Raw genomic sequence first — 20,966 nt, 5'->3', positions numbered from 1 at the left:
CATGCTCTGGGGAAGATACAGAAAGCCAAGAGTCCTGTCTATTTCATAAATTTTACTAAGCTTATTTAATTGAAGAGATTTTGAGCCAATAATTTAGCTTTCCATAAATTCCAAGACCTCCTACCACTTAGAAAATAGATTTTGCCTGTAAAATGGCTATGTGCTATGCTGTAGACCTACCACAGAGAAGGGTTATCACAGAGAAGTAAAAAGAAGAAACTGTAGGATCCAGCTTGTGAGCTCAACAGGCGGAACTGTTATGTCTCTCTGGTTTACAGCGCTGGCCTCTCAGTGCCCTGGAACAAACATCTGTTGGCAACTGAGCAAATGAATCAATGGAGTGGTGGCAGGAGAAAGTTACCAGTGTGGGATTCTAAGTGGTATTTGGGGGTCTGTTCTTTCTAATAATCTCTTTAGCCAGTAGTTATCTTAGCCGTCCTGATCCCCTCACTCTATGCCTAAGTCTGTGTTTTGAAAAGGAAGAGGAATCAGGAAGCTTAACTGAAGCCTCAGTAGTGATCCTGGATACATCTCTGGATATGCAAGGGTTTTACCAGGCAGTCTGCCTCCATAATTTAATCTTGGGGACTTCCTCTACTTAAGACAATAATGTTTAGATGAGCTGTTGGAACAGGACAACGGTGCGATGCCTTGCTCCAATATAATGTAGATGTGGTTTATGAAGATTTGGTAAAAAGGTGATTCCAAAGGAAATTGATATTAGAATATTCTTCCTGAATTATAATCAGTATCATTTGTGAAGTCTGGAGAGGTGTTAAGGGTGCAGCGTTTATTGTGTGTTTTTGCTACATCTTTGGTAAATATCTACTGAGCAATTTTTATAAGATCAGGTATGTGCTGGGTCTTGCTGGCTAGGGCATATTGGATGTTTGATTAGACTCATTATAGCTTTCCATATAATGTGTTATGATGTGTCCTTTTAGGATTTTCAGGTTTTGTCCTTATTCTTCTGTGGTTCACTTGTCACTAGCAAAAGCTCACATTTTCATAAAAGTCTTTTCTTGAAAATTATCAGTATTTTCTTCTGTCCTAAATTACACTTTGGGGACAGTGAAGAAGGAGCAATGTCAGACTAATTGCTCCAATAATAATAGGGCCCAGACGGCTAGCTTTGATCTTGGGAACCATCTGCAATCCAGACCACTTTGATGTTTCATACAATGGAAGCATAAATATTTTCTATTTACTCCGTGATTGGACTTTCAGAAATCTAATTAAGTTGAAGGTCAATTAAGAGAAAATGAAATCTTCACTCCAAAAGTCAGGAAAGAGGTGGAAGATGATGGCATGGTTATGTGTACATAAAAGAAGCTAACTAACCTAATTATAAACTTATATAAACACCCAGAGAAATTGCCTTTCATGTGAAAAAAGGACCTAAAGCATTTTTTAACATTGAGATCATTAATGTGTCTTTGAAACACACCCAGTACTAGCAAAGAATAATAATACTGGCATTTCAAAACTCTATTACTAAAAAAATTGGAGACAGCTAGGAATAAAAGCACATCATAGCTCATCAAATGCCGCCTCTTGCTCTTGGAAATGAAGACCATAAATGTGCATAGCACAGCCGTATCTACTGGATTCTTCCATCTATGGTAGAAAGATTTCACTATTTTAGAAAGCTAAAAGGCTGGAGCAAGACCCTGGGTATTAGAACACCCCAAGTGTAGGCTTGGTGTTATGGTTGGATCTGGAATGTCTCCTAAAAACTTACATTTTGAATATATGATCCCCCAGTGTAGTAAGGCTCAGAGATGGAGATTTTGGGTAACCACTAGGGCTGTGACCTGATCACTGGCTTTATCCATTTGCTGGGTCAATCCTTTGATAGTTAAATAGGCTAATGGATGATAACTGTAGGTGTAGGTGTGGTTAGAGTAGGTAGGTCACTGGAGTAGATTACTGGAAGTGTGGCCTTGGACTATTTGTCTCTTATCGCTCTCTCTCCTACCTGGCTGCTGTGAACTGAGTAGCTTTCCTCCACCATGCCCTTTTGCCATGATGTTCTGCCCAGAGCAAAGGAGTCAGCTGACCATGGACATCTGAAATCATGAGCCCAAAATAAATTTTTCATCCTGAGTTGTGCTTATCAGGCATTTTGGTCTCAGTGACAGAAGGCTGACTAACTTACCAAGTCATCTCATACAGGGCTCATCAGCTCTCTAGCCTCAGTTTCCTAATTTTTTTTTTTTTTTTGTGTGTGTGTATGGTGAGTCACCTTTTATTTTATTGTTTTTTTTTTCCACAAGCATTTCCTAATTTCCGAATTAAGACTAATAATTTTTATCTCATAGGTTTATTATGAAGTTTAAATAAAAAGTAAATCCTTTAATTCTAAGATGTTCACGGTAGGTAAAAAGAATTGATAATTCTTCCCCCTTCTCTCTTCTTCTTGAGAGCATGGTTTTTTTATTAAATGGACCTGAGGCTCATTCCCTATTCTTATATTTGCTTTCCATGTTCTTTTTCCATGTTGCATTTCAACTCCTTAGGCTTCAGTTTCTCACATTTTAAAGCGGAGTCAAGTATACCTATCTTGCCAGGTTTTTTTGGGAAGAATGCATAGAATTTACACAGATGATGGCACAGCGGTGATAGTTATGGAGGACGTGAGATGACAGAATGCAACTCAACATAGTCTAAAGCACACTTTCAAAGGTGGGTTTAGATGCTTGTGCCTGTGTGTACATGTGCCTTTGTGTGTTATGTGTGAATATGTGTGCATATGTGTGTAGGTAGGCTATATGGGTGGGGGTATGTATATATGTGAAATTCCTAGAAGGGAAGATCTGTCAGGATATCTCTTCATCCCTGTCACTAACCACAATTGTGTGATGTAGAAATGTAAATTTGAATGATACAGAAAGATACTCCTAACTGAATAAGGTAAACAAATTCTCTTTATTCCTTTGCTGGTGACACACATCTTATAGATACTCCCTCTCTCCCTCCCCCTTTTGAACTACATCTAAGGATTCTTTCATCTAAGAAGTTCAAAGTATGCTCACTTACCTATGCATCTTAGTGAAATCTTCTTTTCTAATGCCTGTACTTTGGGACAAATAGATAACTGAAATTAACTTATCAGGCATTCCTGATAGCCATCAGGAACACACGGCATCTGACCACAGTGGCTTGAATTTGTTTTCAAGAAGGTCAATTAGTTAAATAGCAGAGGATAAAATATAATCTTGGCCTATTACCTTTTGACAAACAATGCATTAATATAGAAATTCTAGCTAAAGCAGACACAAATGGTTGGTTTTTCCAAAGTAACATGAACTTGGTGTCCACAAAGGCCAGAATAATGAGTGCCAGAAATGCTAGTGTTGTCTGATCATGTTTTCTTAATTCTGTAGCCCGAGTAAAAGACAAAGGCTGTTGTTAAATGTATTATGGGTTATATTTAGAATTGGTAGAGTTGATTTATCAAATTCAAAGGCCAAATCCTGCCCTTGGATGTGTCTGATGTATAAATGTGTATCCCTGACCAAAAGAGCATCCGCTTGAACTGTGACGCTCTTTTGCTAATGGAATCTTTCGAGTTTGCTGGAGGTGGAGGTGCATGCCCTGGGCATGTAGCACCTGCTGCTGTGGCCACCATACTCACAGTTCACAGTGACCTTGACTTGTTTGACATCCGCTGAGGAGACCTCATTGGCAGCTTTGCACTCGTATTTGCCTGACTGCTCCCTAGTGATGCCAAGAATCTCCAGATATTCTTCTTCTCCTTCAAATTCTCTTCCTGAAAAAAAAAGTTTGCATGATTTTTTAAAAAGTTGAAATCACAGCAGACTGCCTCATTTTTCTTTTTAAAAGCAATAAACTGACATGACTTTTCAATACTTTGACAATATGCTTTCTCTGAGGTCATATTTGACAGACACAAACCCTAAGACGAAAATCTTGTAAAAGTGATTAAATGGGAACTGTTGTTATAACATGCTGATAAAGGAGTGGAAAAGGGGAATCTGGAAGAGAAGGAAACCAAACAAGAGTGTGATACCAAGCTGAGTCCCCCCAAAAGCAACCTTGAGTCGATCTTTCAGGAAGCTCTGGGGACAACACATGTCCCACTTAAAGTCATCCTGATCATGAGGTACAAAGCTGGAGTGTTTATATATTCATATGCACCAGTCATTATTTCAGGGTTTGGTATAAAGTAGTAGTTACGGGGAGGTCCATACAAATTGTCAAGTACTCTGAAGGGTGTGGGTGAAGCACTGACATCATCAATTATACTTTTAAACTTCAAAGTAGCTATTAAAAGGAGAAGTGGCTTCCTTTTGTGAAATCACCACTATGCCACATTAAGTGGAATTTTTTTCACAAGGATCAAGTGCTAAACCCTGTCTTGCTGTTATGGGTTCCTTGTTTTGTATAAAGCAATATCATCATTGAGACTTTCAGGCCATGAGTTAGATCCATGAGAATGTGCTGCTGGTGATACGTTTTACGACAGATTGTGGCACCTGGGGTTGGGGACATAGCAGCTCTAAAAAGATCTACAAAATTGGCTATGTCCATTTTAGTAAAGACATTTCAAGACAAGAAAGTTTGTTTAAATTTTTCTCACATGGATCATGAATAAAATTTCTGAGTAGATTGAGAGAAAGAGGGATGAGGAAGTAGAAGGAGAGAGAATGAAAAAAGAGAAAGAGAAGGTGGAGAAAAGAGAGATTGCACAGCAGGAAGAGCTCAGCCAGAGCTTGGCTAAAAAGACCTGTGGACTTCAGTTGAATTGAAATCCCTTCACCTCCGAATTTCAAGACTCCACTGCTTATTGGGTTAGGATAGAGCAACTGGAGAGGGTGTTCAAGAATACAGTCCGCCACCATGATGGAATCTTGCTTCTGGTCATCCTACATTAAATGTTACCAATTAATAGCTCTGCTGAAATGTCACAAGCTGTTTTCCTTTTCTAGAAATTCCCTGATGGCCAAATCAACATAACAGTCAGCCAGCATGGACATGAATTCACTGTCTAAATATGTCAGCTAAGCTTGTTAACTAGACTCCCAACAGAACATAGGACCCCTTTGATAACATTCTATAACTCAACTGTCAGGAATACTCTAAGCATTAAGTCTCTGTCAATGTCAGTATCACTAGTTTCGAGGAAACTTGGCAATTCCAACAACTAACAGGCAATAGTTATATACAATTATTTGGTTCTGAAATTCTGCACATTCTCTAGCACATTCTTCTATTGAAAATGTTTTAGAATTGACCTATGGTATAGAGTTGGATATTATTTATAAAAGGCTTAGTTATTTTTCCTGTCTGTGTTCTTTTCTTTTTATTTTCTCATTATCAAACAAGAAGTCAGATCTAATTTTATGTTATAGGAGTGAAATACAGTTGGAAAGAAAACAGAAATCTTGGAGTAATAAGCCCCTTTATTAAATTAACTGGGCAGGATTTGGGCTCGGAGGGAAAAAAAAATCTTGTGTGTTTACATACATTTATGGACTGGGTCATGCTATTTGTTCGATGCCACGGGTCTTCTAGCTGAACATCAGTACCCTGAAGACTAATGGCAATGTTGACAATCACTTTTTATTTAACAGGCTGAAATAGGTGTAAGCTAATTAGAAACCTGAAGTGCAGAAGTGGAATAGATAGTAAAGTAGCACTACTGATTTTGAGAGTAATACTAGATTATAATGAGAAGATGTAAAGATGATTCAGAGTATTTTAGGATTTCTTCCTTGCCCTCCTCCATATCCATAAACCTTATTTGTAGGTATATAGTAATTTTGGTATGGCAACCTTGATGAAGTAATACACAGATGACTTGAATTAAGATACATAGCAGATAGGAGTCAGATCCAACACTTCATACAGCTTAAGAGAATGGAGCTAGATAACCAAAGATGGTCAGCATTTCTGGGAGAGATGTTGTCATAAAAACCCATTCCCTTTAAATGATTCTAATAGAGCACCACTTTGTTGGGGGCTAGAAAGGGTATGTAGGAGCACTCTGGTGTTAGGGACAGAGGCTCACTGGCCATGTCCTGAGGTTGTGACTGTGGTGTGTAGTTATCAGTTCAGAAATCAGCAGAGGCCCCTGTGGACACAGGCCTGATAAGATGCCATCCTTTTCCTCTCAGCAATGGCAGTTCTTATTTTAAGGCCTGGAATAGATGACATTAATTTTGAGACAGAAAATTCTAAAATGCACTCAGATTCTTCTGCTTTTTCCCCTTTGCCCCAGTGTGCCTGAGCCCATAGTTGTACCTATTCTCCAGTTCTTTCAAGTCACTTTGACTAGGATCTGGCCACCATTTCCTGGACTCTCTAAACTTAAAAATTTCAGGCCAGAAACACACAGCCTGTTGTGGAAGTTCTCTGATGACTTGCCCTCTGACTACAACTCAGGTCCTTTCTGATTTCTATTATTTCCTGACCTTGTTTAAATATTGACTTGAAATGCAAATTTCAATATTTTGGTATTTTAAACATCTCAACCAGTTTCCACCAGCTTGCTCATGTAGCGGAATGTTATATTTATTCTGGGATCTAGTGTTTAGTTTAAGTCTCCCTTTGCTTAAAGTGCTTGGGTGTCTCCTGGCAATATTCAGCTACCAGCCTAAAGAACTTCTCATCCTCCCCGGTGTCTGCACCTTTCAAACTCCTGTGCATAATTAGCGTATGCCCTCTTAGTCACCGTTTACTCAAGTTGTACATATTAGTTCCTTTAATATTTCTTTATAAGTCAGAAAGAAGTGCCTAGAGCTCATGGCAAGAGAAAAATGCTCTCTTTGGGGTTCCCTAATGTGGAGAAAAGTCAGCCAGGGTAACCCCAATTAAAGTCTGCCAGGTGCTGCCTTCTGAGTACTATGCCTCAGAGGAACACATTTTGGGGAAATCTGTAGTTTGACTCCAAAATGTTCATTTATTGAGATTCCAAGGTCAACCAGGCATTCCTAAGAAAGCATTCATTTGGAATTAAATTCATTTCCATGGTGCTTCTTTCTCTCTTTCCCTTTCTTTTCTCCTTCCTCTCTTTCCCTCTTTTCTTCCCACTGTCTTCCTGTTTCTCCTCTTCTCTTTCTGCTGCTCCACTCCCGCAGCTACTTATTCACCTATAAGCTTCTGCTCTTAACTTTTAGGAAACACCATGCAAATTTATTAACCTACTAATATTTGCTCCCCAAACAGAGCACTATTCTTGAAAACTCCCCAGGACATGAAAACTTCTCTTTTATTTGCATTAAAAAGATTTGTAAAACAATACTATTACCCTAATAATCATTAAGATATCTGTCTTTCTTTCCCTTTGTTTGAGATGCAAGAAATACAATTGAGGGAACTTGCTAAATTTGAGTATTTCATTTATAAATGTAGAATTTTAAGGACATCAGGTAACAGATACATTTTTTTTTCACTATTCTGAGATGAGACTTGTAACATCTCAGTACATCAATGTTTTGCTAAAGGAAAGATGTGTTTGGAATGGCACTGACATTCCCTTAACTAAATTTGAATATTTATGTGTAAGCAAGTGGCTGTAAACACATTAGCTATCAACACAAACACACGGAATTTAAAGAAAAGCAAGAACTGAAATACATCCTGCAGGGTATGTGGGTGTGTATTTGTGTGTTGTATGAGTCTGTGTTTGGAAATGAGAGTCAAGAAAGTGAGCACAAGCAAGCTATGAACTTCTGCCTATAAAAATAAAAGAAAAACAGAATCACAAAATCAATGATGCCATTTGAAGTTTCCTGGGCAAATTTCAAATGCTGTAACAAGTGTCTGTTCTTACAATATGTTTTATGTTCTTTTCTTTCCTTTCTTCCTAAGGACATGCTCACCTATTTCTGGTTTTGTTCCCTTCCCTACTTTTCTGCATAGCATGGTCTACACACAAATTCTAAGAAGAAGAAGAAGAGGGAAAGAACAGAGAGAAGACTCTAGAAAGGAGAGCTGTGATAGGGTTCTGTTTGTATCTCTAGCCAGGTCTCCCTCCAGATCCCTTTGAAGATTTTGTTTCTCAGTTTTATATTTCACCTGAGACATCCTTTAGTGTTTGACAAGGTTGCTGTCCAAAGGTGGAAACCATTTCTCATCCCCGCTTTTCATCACTGAAAGGGACGGGTGAGAAGTGGTAAGTGATCCTGATAAAAAGAAGGTGGGAAGGGAGCAGCCACCGTTGCCAGAGCAACAATCAGAAGAATAAGGAAAAAGAGCACATTAAGGGAGTAAAGGAAGAAAAACACAGAGGTAGTGCAACGAGGGTGATTTTTAAGCCAGAGGAATGGAAATGAAAGGAGGTAGAATTCCCTAGAGAGAGGGGCATTGAACTATTAAGATATTTGAGGTGTAAGAGGTAAGTCACTCAGATAGAGCAATATTCCTTATGGATACAGTAAGATACAGCAGGATATGAATTTGGTATATTGGCCCATGCCTTCTGGAGCCTGGAAGGGTGTAGTTATTACCTGAAAACCAGTGACAAGTCAGGCAAAATTCATAACTGGCTTTGGCTCAATGGATGTGCATGGGCAAAAAATGAAGAACACTCTGGCATTATTTTTTTCCTGGAAAGACCCAATTCACTATGATTTGCAGTTTTGCTTCATATACATTTTTTTTTGCTAGCTGACATAGTTTTAGTTCAGCATCTGACCTGGGACTGCCATCTGCACATCATTTCAGTCTTGGCATTCTTTAATAATACCAAACCTTTACCCTGTACTTGTTATCAATGATTATAAATTGTTCTGCCCTTCTAAATGCTATGCTTGAAGTTTAAGTCCACTATGTTTAGTTCTTTGAGGGAAATTGCACAAAGAATAGCTATGATTACATTGTAAGACTTTCCCACTGTAGGGACCTCATCTGGTTTTGCCCATCAATCACCGTATCCCCAGGATGCAGGACAATGTTAGAAACCACTGAAAATTCAAGAAAACAGTGTAGAGTCAGTGTTGAATGAGCTACCACTTAAACACTTGCCAGGAACTGTGCTAATCCACTGAGTAACAACACTCAAGATATATTATCTTATTTAATTCATGATGCTTGGGGGTTTGCTTACAGATGTGGAACACAAGGAAACACACATTTATAGTAGACAAGGAACTTTCCCAAGTTTATAATGATAGTCAGGAAGATTTGAGGTTTAAACCAGGTCTGTGGACATTTGGAGTCCATATTCCTAACCAGGCATGCTGTCTTTATCATTGAATTGCTGGGAAAGGCTAGATTTTGCTGAATTCTAACTTCTTTGTATCTGTTCTATTTCTTTCTGCAGAGTATAAAGTGGGAAGCTGAGAATGGGGGCACTTGGGGAATTTCCAAAGCAACGCAACTCAGTTACAGATAAAGGAGGTAAAAAAGAAAGACTTTATCTTTTTTTGTGGATTGCCCACTTCATTGAACATCCTTATTGAGAGAATCAAATAAAGCAATAAATGAGAAAAAATTGGTATTTAAAAATTTAAGTCTCCACTCATTTTTTTAGGAGCTCCTCCATTAGCAATATAAACCCATTGTTGCACAAAAATGCTGACATTCTTGAGTATGAAGAAATATATTCTAAATGTGGTGTGTTGGTTGGAAGCTAGTGACTTCCTGGTGCAAACGCAGTTGGTATTACTTGGGAAATTAAGAAGTGCTTTTTTTTGAGTGGATTAATGACTATCATTCTGGACATGTTTGGTATCAGGATTTCCTGGAGATATTCTGTTGAGTACCTTCAATAGGCACTTAGAAATATGGGGTTGATGAGAGATTCAGGTTGAATGAGGATTTGAATGTATTTTCTGCACATCAGTGGTAATTCAAACCATTAGAGTAGAAGCTTCATAACATTCACCTGATATAGCATTGTCATGTGTTGGATATGATTTGAGTGTGTCCCCTAAGGATTGGAAGATTGGTCTCCAAAGTGGTGATGTTAGGGAAGGTAATGTGGTATCTTTTTTTTTTTTTTTTGCACCAGGGATTGAATTCAGGGGTGCTTGACCACTGAACCACATCCCCAGCCCTATTTTGTATTTTATTTAGAGATAGGGTTTTCACTGAGTTGCTTAGTACCTCGATTTTGCTGAGGCTGGCTTTGAACTTGTGATTCTCCTGTCTCAGCCTCTGGAGCTGCTGGGATTACAGGCATGTGCCACTGTGCCTGTCTGGCATAATGTTCAATCTTGAAAAGGGGGAGCCTCATGGGAAGTGATTGGGTCATTGTAGGTACTGTCCTTAGAAGGACATGTATTTATATGGGACCCAGATTAGTTCTCAGATTAGTTCTGGATGAAGTGTTGTTGTAGGAGAGGAGCCCGTCGCCCCCCCTTTCTCTTGCCACATGATTCCTCTCTTTTGCTCACGATCCTGCCATGATGCCATCCACCAGAATCTGATATAACCTGGGGGCCCTTAGCAGAGTGGTTGCAATGTTGTTTGGACTTCCAGCCTCCACAATTATGAGCTAAACAAACCTCTTTTCTTTATACATAAGCTAGCCTTGGGTATTTTTTGTAGCAGTGGAAAATGGACAAATACAAACACTATGTCATAAAGCAAGCACTCACTGTCCTATTTCACTTTGACTACCCAAAGGGCATGGGGTAGAAGATGCAAAGAGGTAAAACTGAAAAAGAGAAAAAGGAAATATACCAAAAATACTTAAAAAGAGTTTTGGGAGAATAAAAGAGAAATAAGGATTCCTGCAGTTGTTGGTTGTTTTCCAGCCTACTTCTTAATAGGGGAGGTAGGGAAAGATTTGAATTGCTGGACAGAGGTAGCAACAACCAAGATCTTTTGCCATTGTCATCAGAACTGGGGGGGTAATACCTGCCTTGTCATTAGTGATTTTGCAATGGCTGAGGATTAAATATCAAGAGAGATGAGAGCAGCGGTTGCTGTTTTCGAGAGTCACATAAATCAATTGGCATTTTGTAAGTGAGTGTGTTAAACTCAGCAGGGCAATTGCATTGTGGAAGGATTGCTAGGCAGGGTTTTGTGGCTGCCAGAGAGGCCTCTGAAATGTAATTAAAACACAGTAGAAGATGATAACCCCATTTGGTCCTCTACTCTTTCTTTACCGGTCCTGATGTTGTTGTGATCTCATTTGGGCTCACCCCAAAATCCCAGTTCCGCTTCTTCAGGTAGGCCGTGCTGAATGAGCTGTTTGATCCAATTTAGAGAACTGCTCTTGCTTAAAGTCAATACATAAGTAATGAAGAGAAAAATAAGGGTGAGTGTTGGGAGCAGTACAGGAAAAGAAATGGTTTAAGCACCAACTAAAGGGATGTTCTTAAAACATTTCTATTTAACACAAGGTGGGCAGCCTTTGGTGACCAGTCAGGGTCGACACTACCAATAATAAGGGGTCTGGCAATTGGCTTCTTGATTTGAGTCCAAAACGCATGAGCTAGGAATTGCCTTCTCCATGTTCATTTTGGATTGCAGGCCTTTGCTTACCAGCACCCCCGGTCCCTGGTCTTGGCCCAGGATTTTCAGCCTTTCTGGGAAGCTGATGGATCCCAGTGGGGTGAGGCCCAGCTGCAGTGTCAGGAGCACACCTCCAGGGGGAGTGGGGGCCAACCCGAGAGCTCCTGCCTGCTCTTGAAAGCAGCTGCTCTCCCAGGCTGGGCCCACAAGCTCCTGAAAGGCTACGAGGCCAGTGGGCCAAAGCTTAATAGGAAAACAGCAGCGATTTGTCTCCACTGCTATTTATGTTTCAAGAGCTCGACAGGCTGTCAGTGCAAGTGAGGGTCGCTAAATTTACTGCCTTTCAGATTACTGCTACAGTCTCGGACTTGACAAGTCACTTCATTTAAAAAGCGCTGCATGAGGATGTTTCCTCTACTTCTTTTTAAATAAAAACAAAAGGAAAAGAAAAGGCCACCACAGAGGTTTGAATGGCTGAAGTGAAGAGAGTTCACAAGACGGTCTTAGCCTGACCTGTGGACAGATGTTGGAGGCAAGGGGCTGCTTACACCAACTCCTCATTAATTAAAGACGTGCTGGGTGATATTTTAACGCCCGTGCCATGGTATTTTAATGGAGAAGGTTGGGGGAGGAATAAATTCAGATTTTTTTTTAATCTGTTGGATTTGAATGTTTAAAGGACATTCAAATGGAGATTCCTTCTAAACAATGACACAGAAATGAGGTATAAAACACCTTCCTTTGCACTTCATTTCTTTACCTATTAATTCATTTTTTGAGGTCTTTAAAATCAGGAGAAGATAACTGTAGGCAAAAAGAAGAAATTGGTCATCAAGCAGGTGAAGGGGATGGAGATAGAGTATTTCTGACCATTGAGTAAAATATTATCTTTCAATATAAAAAGGGCCTGAATACTTTAAGATGTATATGCAAGTTGATTGTGATATGGATAGTAGAACAGAGATTCCTAGTATAATTATAAGAAGTCATTTGAGACTGAAAACATGTCCCAGCCAGCAGGACCAACCAGGAAGTGAAAGAAACAGGAAGGGGCAGAAAGATGTGGCTACTAACTCTCAGGGAACTTATGTTCTCATCAGGGATAAACATTACAGACAGCTCTGGAAGCCTTTGACTTCATTTCAGATGGAAGTGAAGGAAACAGATTGAATGCTTTGAGAACAATATTTGAATTTTGTCTGCTAGTTTTAAGACCATTAGTCATATTTTCCTCAGCCAAATGCTTATGTTATTTAAAACCTAATTTTTTTTTCTGACTCTGTCCCTTTTTTAAAAAAATTCTTTTTGTCTGTTCCTGGGTCAGTATGTTACTATTTTAATTATCACAACTTCATAATGCATTTTAATTACTCATATGAATAGTTATTTCTCAGGATCTTCCTGATTTGTTCTACATATTTATTTCCTAGGAATTTTAGAATTGTTTTACAAATGAAACAAAAATAATTGTTATCCCGTGATTGCGTTTATTTTGAACTTACAGATTAATGTAATATGAGTGATATGAGATATATCTTTACAATCCTGATGTTTTTCTCTTCAGGAATAATCAATCACATTTGTATCGTATTTACTTACCCATGAGTGATTTTCCCCCCTTGTAGTTTTATGTTAAGTTTATTATGATAGATGTTATATTTTCTTATTTCTAGTTAATAGGGTCCTTTTTGCTGTAATTTAACTGATATTAGTCATATTTAGAAAAACCATAGTTGTATGTTATTGTAACTGGCTATCTATTCAATTATGTTTTTCTCTTATTGTAGCTGAAATGATGTTAGAATATTGTTTTTGAGAAAAAATAATACCCTCATGTCATTCACAAAAGCACATTCAGATAAATCAAAGGACACAAGATTAAATAGTAAGCCATAACACTACTAAAAGTCAAAGCAATCAATCGTGTTTTAGTCAGTTTAGCTTTGCTACAGCTGAGCTGAAATACCTGACAAGAACAATTTAGAGGAGGAAAAGTTTATTTGGGGCTCATGGTTTCAAGGATCTCCGTCCACAGATGGCCAACTCCACTGCTCTGGGCCTAAGGTGAGGCAGCACAATACGGTGGAAGGATCCAGTGGAGGAAAGCTACCCAGTTCATGTCTGGTTCAGGAAAGGGCAGGGGATGCAGGGAAGATGTACCTTTCTAGGGCACAACGCCAGTGACCCATCTCTTCCGGCCACATCCCATTGGACTATAGTTACCACCTACTCATTTAAGATAGGATGAACCACTTATGTTATAATACAATACAATCACATACACCTCTGTATATTCCTGCATTACCAGGAGCTTTGGGGACACTCTATACCCATAAGAGTTTGATAACATCAAGGAAAAGAACACCTTTTTAAGCAACCCATGAACAAACCACAAAAAAAGAGATTGATCATTATGATTGTAAAAAAGTAAAAATTCCTCCACAGCACAAAACTCTGGCCAACAAAGTTAATATATAAATAACAAGACCAAAAAACTGCATTTATGGTTTATATGGAACAAGAGGAACAAATTTCTTAAAAAGTTGAATTTTTGAAGCCAGTAGGATGATCTACCCTTTTGGGAGATAGTTTGGCCATATCTACTAAATTGGAAATATGCATATTATCTAGCAATTCCATTACTGTGTGCAGTGATATTCACTACAGCATTGGAAGCACTCACATTAGAGCTAATAAATTTTTGTACTTTCACACAGTGGAATATTATACAGAGAAGAAAATGAATAAATAACAGCTATAAGAGGCAACATGAACAACAGTATGACTACTGTCATATGAAAATTATAGATAGGTGAAATTAATCTGTATTTTCCAGGGAGGCTATGTAGTTGAAAAAAATCACAAAGCAAAGCAAGGAGAGGATTTTCTCAAAAAAATTAGTATTGTTATACATAGGACTCATTAGGTGTTAACTATGAGTCATGATGTTTATATAAATCAATTCACTTAAGACAACTTAATTCATATAATGTAACATTACGTTATCTAGTCATAAAAATATGGAATGCTCTGTATAATATGTTCTTTGTGTTAGAAAAGTTATAGGCACACAATAATGCACATATATGTATTTATATATATGAAATTTAGTACACTTGGTTGTCTATGTATGATGCCTATACAATGTCATTAAAAGTCTTACTTTTGGGTTATAGGATCAGTAATATCAGAAGTGAGTAGTTCGGAATTGCCCTCATAATGTGCTACCTTGCTCTGCTTGAATTTTTGACACAGATCATACATTACCTTTATAATGAGAGACTTTTAAAAAGTGGAATTGAATTCAACAATTTTGGTATAGAACAAAGATAGACCTGCCCCAGTAGCTGTATCCTAAGGGCAAGTTTCTCACAATGAAAAAGAATATCTTTGAGATTTTTCTGTTGCTGGCATAAGAAAGACAAATTAAGGGACATAAGACAGCAATTCCAAGTGACAGGAAGAATAGTGGCCAGCAAGCTGATATTTTATAAAATTAGAACAATTTTCTAATTAAATGGACATTCAAGGGTTTTAGTGACTGCACACAGGCATTGTGCTCCAGCCTACCTCCTGTGCTGCCCTCCTGTAGCTATTCAAGAACAGAAACTGCAGGCTTGGTTCACTTAGCCCCAAGCAGGGAGGCTTGATCTGGCCAACTGTTAGAAGCCCTTTCTCCACTGTTGAGAGAGGTCTGGATCTTAGAGGTGGCAGTACCTGTATGTACTCAAATCCATTTTTCTTACCCCTTCTTCACCCTGTAGCATCAATTTACCTGCTAGCAGCGCTTTGGTCCTTGCCACTGGCAGTCAAATTGCACTCCTGTCCCCGGCAAGGGCTAAAGTTGGGCTGAACCATGAACTTGACCCTCATCTGGTGGTTACTATACCTTTCCTACAAGGCTGGACCCTTTTTACCATGCTTTATCCCTGACTAATGGACTGTAAACCTTGATGTAGCACAAAAAAATTACAGTGCCCTGCTATTGTCATGGCCCTTTAAATCCAGATATTTGGGGAATGATCCCAAACTGAGTTTCCTTAATGATACAAACTGTGAGTCCTACAAGAAATGGGAAGAAGTCTGTGGTGGAGGTAGAAATAAACAATTCACCCTCTGTTCTAGTTCATTTCTTCTTTTACACTCCCTCAGCCCAAGAAAAGTCAGCTTATCTTTCTGTTTCATTGGGAAAGTTTAGTTTCCTAGTGGCTTAGCACCTCTCCCCTCAGTAGGAGTTGCTAAGAGGAATAAATCACACACACAAAAAAATTCTCTCAAACAGCCTGGGGGATTGAACCCAGGGCCTCGCACATGCTAGGCAAGTGCTCTATCACTGAGCTACATCCTCAGTGCTCAAATGCATATAATTAATAGAGTCTATATGGAGAACTTTTAAGGGTGGAGAGAGTAGGTGATAACTAATACCTGCCATGTGAAAATATCAGACTCAGTACTTATTTTTCCTTGTTACATGGAGCAGAACTTTTTGGATCTCAACCAAGCACTTAAATGTACTCAATCATTTATTTATATCAGAGAAAAAGGTTGTGTAACTTCTCAGCTGTGTACTGAAGCCATTTCATTGGGTTCTGGGTAGCTGGCCAGTGTGCTTGGGAGGTTTCGCCCCCGCCTCCCATCTCTGTCATGTCGGCCTTCAGTGCAATCACATAGCACAACTGCCCAGAGATTCAGTCGCTAATGGATTTCAACCCAGGACCTGCCAAATGCTTGTTTAAGACGCTTGATAATTGCAAGGCATATCTACTCACATACTACTATCCATTTATTTAAGAGTCCCTGGATTCCATCCAAGGATCACGTATTTAGAATGCAAGCCATTTGGACCATAATTATTTCAGCACTTCCTAGAAATGGCTTCACTGAAGTGAGACCACAGCTTCTATAAGGACTATCAAAAACATTACCCTTTTAAACACATTTTCTATGCATTTCATAAATTTCAGTGAAATATATTGTCTAGCACAATGATCAATCTTTTTTTTTTTTTAAAGGACTCTATACACCAGATATTTTTCAGGAAAAAAAAAAAAAGACTCTTCAACTGACTTTTTAAACTTTTTTTTTTTGTTTCCAAAGAATAGTTATGTAAATCAATGTATTTTCCCTTTTGCTTTCACTTTAGAAAAATTATGCAAATATATTGCTCATATGTAGTGATTAACTCATGTCAGGATCCTGTCAGCACCTTTTCTAGGGTTTCTTAAAGTGTGATCAATAAATCCTCTATATAGGAATCACAATGAGAGCTGCTATCCATGCAGATCACAGACTGTGACCTTCATAGACTTGACGAATCAAAATATCTAGTGTTAAGATCTAGGAATCCATGTTCCTAAAGTCCCCAAGGTGATGGTCAGGGACTCCTACATTTGGTATCCATTTATCTGATTTTAGAAGTCTGACATTCAGATGAACATCCCTTTTCTTTTATCAGAGAAGTTCAATTCACTCCAGCTTGCAGGAGTCAACTTGGCCTGGGGTCAGGTGAGACTGAAGGAATAAAGTTAAATTATATTTAGGGGAATGCACAAAGTTCTGTATCGAGCTAAATTTCCATTCCTGAGCTGAAAATTCAGCCTGTATTTGTTGGGTACTACTTTGTATCACATGGCTGCTTACCTATGTTAGTTCATTCTTCTGTATAAGTTTACTTTCTCTTTCTTTACAAGTGAGGCAAATGAAGTTCAGTAAAGTTAAGTAAGTTCCTAATATCATACAGATAGTACATGGTCTAATGTTTTAGCCAGGCCAGCATGCCTGTAATCCTAGTGACTCAGGAGCATGAGGCAGGAGAATTATAGATTCAAGGCCAGTCTAAACAACTCAGCAAGACCCTGTCTCAAAATAAAAAGTAATAAGGGCTGGGGATGTGGCTCAGTGGTAAAGGGTCCTTGGGTTCAATTTCCATAAATAAATAAGTAAATAAATAAAGGAGGGTCTAATGCTTTAATCCATTATCCTATATTTTAAAAGATTCAGTTATGTTCTCCTGATTGACTACCATCATACCTACAAATTCTAAACAGTTCCTGACAAATTCTAAAAGTTCTTGACAAAAGCCTGTGCAGACTGTCTTCTTGCCTGCTTAGAACTCCAAAGCAAGCCTTGGTCTGAACTCCCAAATGTTTAGCTGTTCTTTACTTTCCTTCCCATCCTATGATCTCCTCTGTATGGCCTGGTATGATCACTAGACTTTCATATTATAGAAGTCATTGAGAATAGGTCATTTACATGAAAAGTTGACCATGGAAGCCCACATCACCTTTCCTTGCTCTATTATACATGAGTTTTGTCATAGAGCACTTTTAATGGGTGTTTAATCTATTAATGAACTTGAAGAACTATAGGTAGATGGTGGCTGACCTTGAAGAGTTGGAAGATTCCCAAAGAGTAAATTAATTTATAACAAATGAGAGATTTAAATTACTTTAAATCATGTCATGTAGGATTCAGAGATATCCCACCGCATATTTTTGTTGTGTTGTTACAGAATTACACTGAGATTTATATGTGGCAACCCGAAGTGTGTGTAGGGAAGGTGATGCAAAGCACAGGCTCTGTGTGAAGAGATTTGACAGGTTGCCAGGAAGGATAAATTGCCTCAAAGATATCAATCTTTAAAGCTTAATTATTTTTCCATTAAGACTCCTTTTACAATGCAAATATTAATGCAAGTGGTTCTACCTTTTATCAGCTAATGTCTTAATTCTCGATTAAAACCTACGGGATTTCTCAGGCTGCAAGCAATCAGAATGGGTAGTTGTGGGAACTGGTTCTTAAAAACCTGGCAGACTAGAATGGAAGTGGAGGACAATGTGAGGGGAAGGTGGAGGTGACAAATTCAGATGTCACATTTTGCACAGCTCTGACTTAATTTATATAAATGTTTGGGGTAACTAGGAAGTGAGTAAATACTGTGACAGAAAATCATTGTCACTAATATGTGAGTCTTGATGTGAAATTAAATGCAGGTATAGATAAATAATTTATATAAAATCTTATGTGCATTTTATACACACACACACACACACACACACACACACACACATACACACACCAATCCTAGAATGAGTACAAGGCAAACTATAAGTCTTTGGGTGCATTTGAGGTAAAGCTAAGTGGACTTTTAAACTTGCTCATCCAATTCTTGATGAGGACAATAATGACCCACTTTTTCAGATGATAATTGGGAAAGTTCTAAGCAGGAGGTCTTGAAATATGTTCAATAAATTGCTAGGTTTTCAAAACTCCTCATCTTTCCCTTCCTTGTGTACTAATTTAAAGTAATGTTGGTTTCTGGAAGGCCAAATCTAATTATATCAATATCTTAACATATCATGTGCTCAAGCAGTTTTAGTTTCCTGGTTGTTTAAAAAAAACTTTCAATTTCAAGGTGAATGAAGTTAAAACTCTTAAATCATCTCCTTTTGGCATGTGATTTCACAAACAGGCAAACTTAGAAGTGGTCCTTGGCAGAGCTGCCTGACCCAATGTGTTGAGGGGCAGAGGAGACCACAGAGAAGATGTGAAGGACGGACAGCATGAGGGAGAAGTCCTGAAGCAAAGGAGAAGGTAACAGAGCAGGGCATAGGGAGATCATAGAAGCCAGGCACATCACGCCACGGGGAAGAATAAAAACAGAAAGTAAAAGCTACCAGGATTGCAATAGCCTAAAGTAGAGTCACACACCTCTCCACCCCGCAAAAAAGAAAGAAAGAAGCCTTGATGGTACTCAGGATGGGCACACAGTTTGTTTAGGCTGGTGGAACCTGAAGTGTCTTCACTTTATAAAAGGCTGCATTTTGATATGATATGGGATGATCTTTCTGAGAGGTGGTGACCGGGCATTCCACAGATCTGAGAATAAGTGAGTAGAGGAAAACAAATGATTGCAAAGGTGGCTGGGTATAGAAAAGCTTCAGATTCCCTGAAGTCTGGAGCTGTCACTCCTGACAATGGAGTAATAAGCTTTAGTCCTCTTTAAAGAACTGGAGACCCAAACACATTTCAGGGTTTTTAAAACCAGTATTTGTGTTCTGAAATAATTCCAGGTGGCCTATGGGCTTTAGATTCAGATGTGGGCAGGTGATCAAGGTACTTTGATTAGAGATAATGAAAACGTTTTGTCTCTAATTTCAACTCTTATCTAGTGGAATGTCTATCTAGAGACAGAGCAGAGCCATGGACCATTGCTGTGGGAAATGGGCCACACCCTAACTGCATGGCTATGATGGTGCTAGGTAAATGGTGGAAGGAGCATGACTAAGTTGGATGCATATTAATCAAAACAGATGGAATTTCAAGAGTAAAAGGCTTGAGCTCTCCGTCCATCAATTCAAGACATTGGGAAATCTTTCTTCTACATCAAAGTAGTCAAAGTCAGAATTCATAAAGCAATGTAAGAATGAGAAGTACTTGAAAGAAAAAAGGAATGTGGGTGGTGTATGTATGTGTGGTGCATGTGAACATGTGAGTGAAAGATACGTTCAGGAATAATTGGAGAAAAGTGTGTGGCTGGGTTTAGGTTAGTAGGAACATGCAATTATTCCCTAAGCTAGTGGAAATACATTTTTTCTAGGCTTGAAGAAACTTGAGACAAGCATTTAAAATGATATTTGGCTGAAGGAAATTTCTAAAGTAATTTCATCAGATTTAAACAAAACCATGCAGATTTCATCTCTCTTTTCTGGAAAAGATACTACTAAATTTTCCAAATGATAATCCGGGACACAGATTCCCAAAACTGTTTGAATGGCAAATCTAAATTCAGAAAGCAAAATATTTGATTATGTGATTTTGTGCTTATCCTTCAGTGGATTGTTAGATTTTAATTTAGAAAAATGGTGCAGACACCAAAAATAATTTAAGAATATTTTATGGGACAACCTTCAATCAACAAAATCTTACTAGGCAATATAAATATCCCCATATAAATTAGGAAAAGATTACCAGCATTCCATTTTAGTGTCTTAACAGCTAAGATCAGTTTCAGGAACATCAGTGTTCCTTAACACATAGTTTAAAAGTCATTCAAATAATTTCTAGAAGGGAAAATCAATGCAACTAAACTCAAGGAATAAACTAAAATCAAGTACTTTAAAGGGATGATTAGAGCGTGGCTGTTGCATAGATCCACTGCCAACTGTCCAAATTTGATAGTGAAAAGCCAAATAAAGGGTTGAATCTTTCTTGTGTGTGTGTGTGTTTGTGTGTGTGTGTGTGTGTGTGTGTGTGTGTGTGGAGAGAGAGAGAGAGAGAGAGAGAGAGAGAGAGAGAGAGAGAGAGAGAGATTACAAATATAGGAAGGATGGTTCTCCTTTTGTAGATTTCTATTTAATGTATATGTACCAGTTGCTTTTGAGTAAAAAGCAAAATAAATAATTTCATTTGATAGCAGGTATATGTCCAACACTGCACAGGAAAGATACAACAAAAGAGAACAATATAAAACTAAGAGTAAGGGTGATGTGACAGTTTAGGAAATGATTATTACATTGATAAAAATCAATAATGAC

The 20,966-nt window shown here is 38.3% G+C and overlaps 1 protein-coding gene across 4 annotated transcripts in view; it reads right to left on the bottom strand.

The window, feature by feature from the left end:
* The window catches only part of Lsamp (limbic system associated membrane protein), a 607,460-nt gene that overhangs the window by 51,788 nt on the left and 534,706 nt on the right, over positions 1-20,966 (bottom strand). For all 4 annotated transcript variants that reach the window (XM_005327613.4, XM_021727951.3, XM_078044174.1 and 1 more), the window contains exon 4: positions 3,638-3,772. In XM_005327613.4, the coding sequence (XP_005327670.1) occupies positions 3,638-3,772 (135 nt within the window). The remainder of the gene's footprint in view (positions 1-3,637; positions 3,773-20,966) is intronic.

The sequence above is a fragment of the Ictidomys tridecemlineatus genome, chromosome 3 (assembly GCF_052094955.1).
Source record: "Ictidomys tridecemlineatus isolate mIctTri1 chromosome 3, mIctTri1.hap1, whole genome shotgun sequence".
NCBI lineage: Eukaryota > Metazoa > Chordata > Mammalia > Rodentia > Sciuridae > Ictidomys > Ictidomys tridecemlineatus.
The sequence above is the reverse complement of the archived record's forward strand: the minus strand, read 5'-3'. Positions and strand labels throughout refer to the sequence as shown.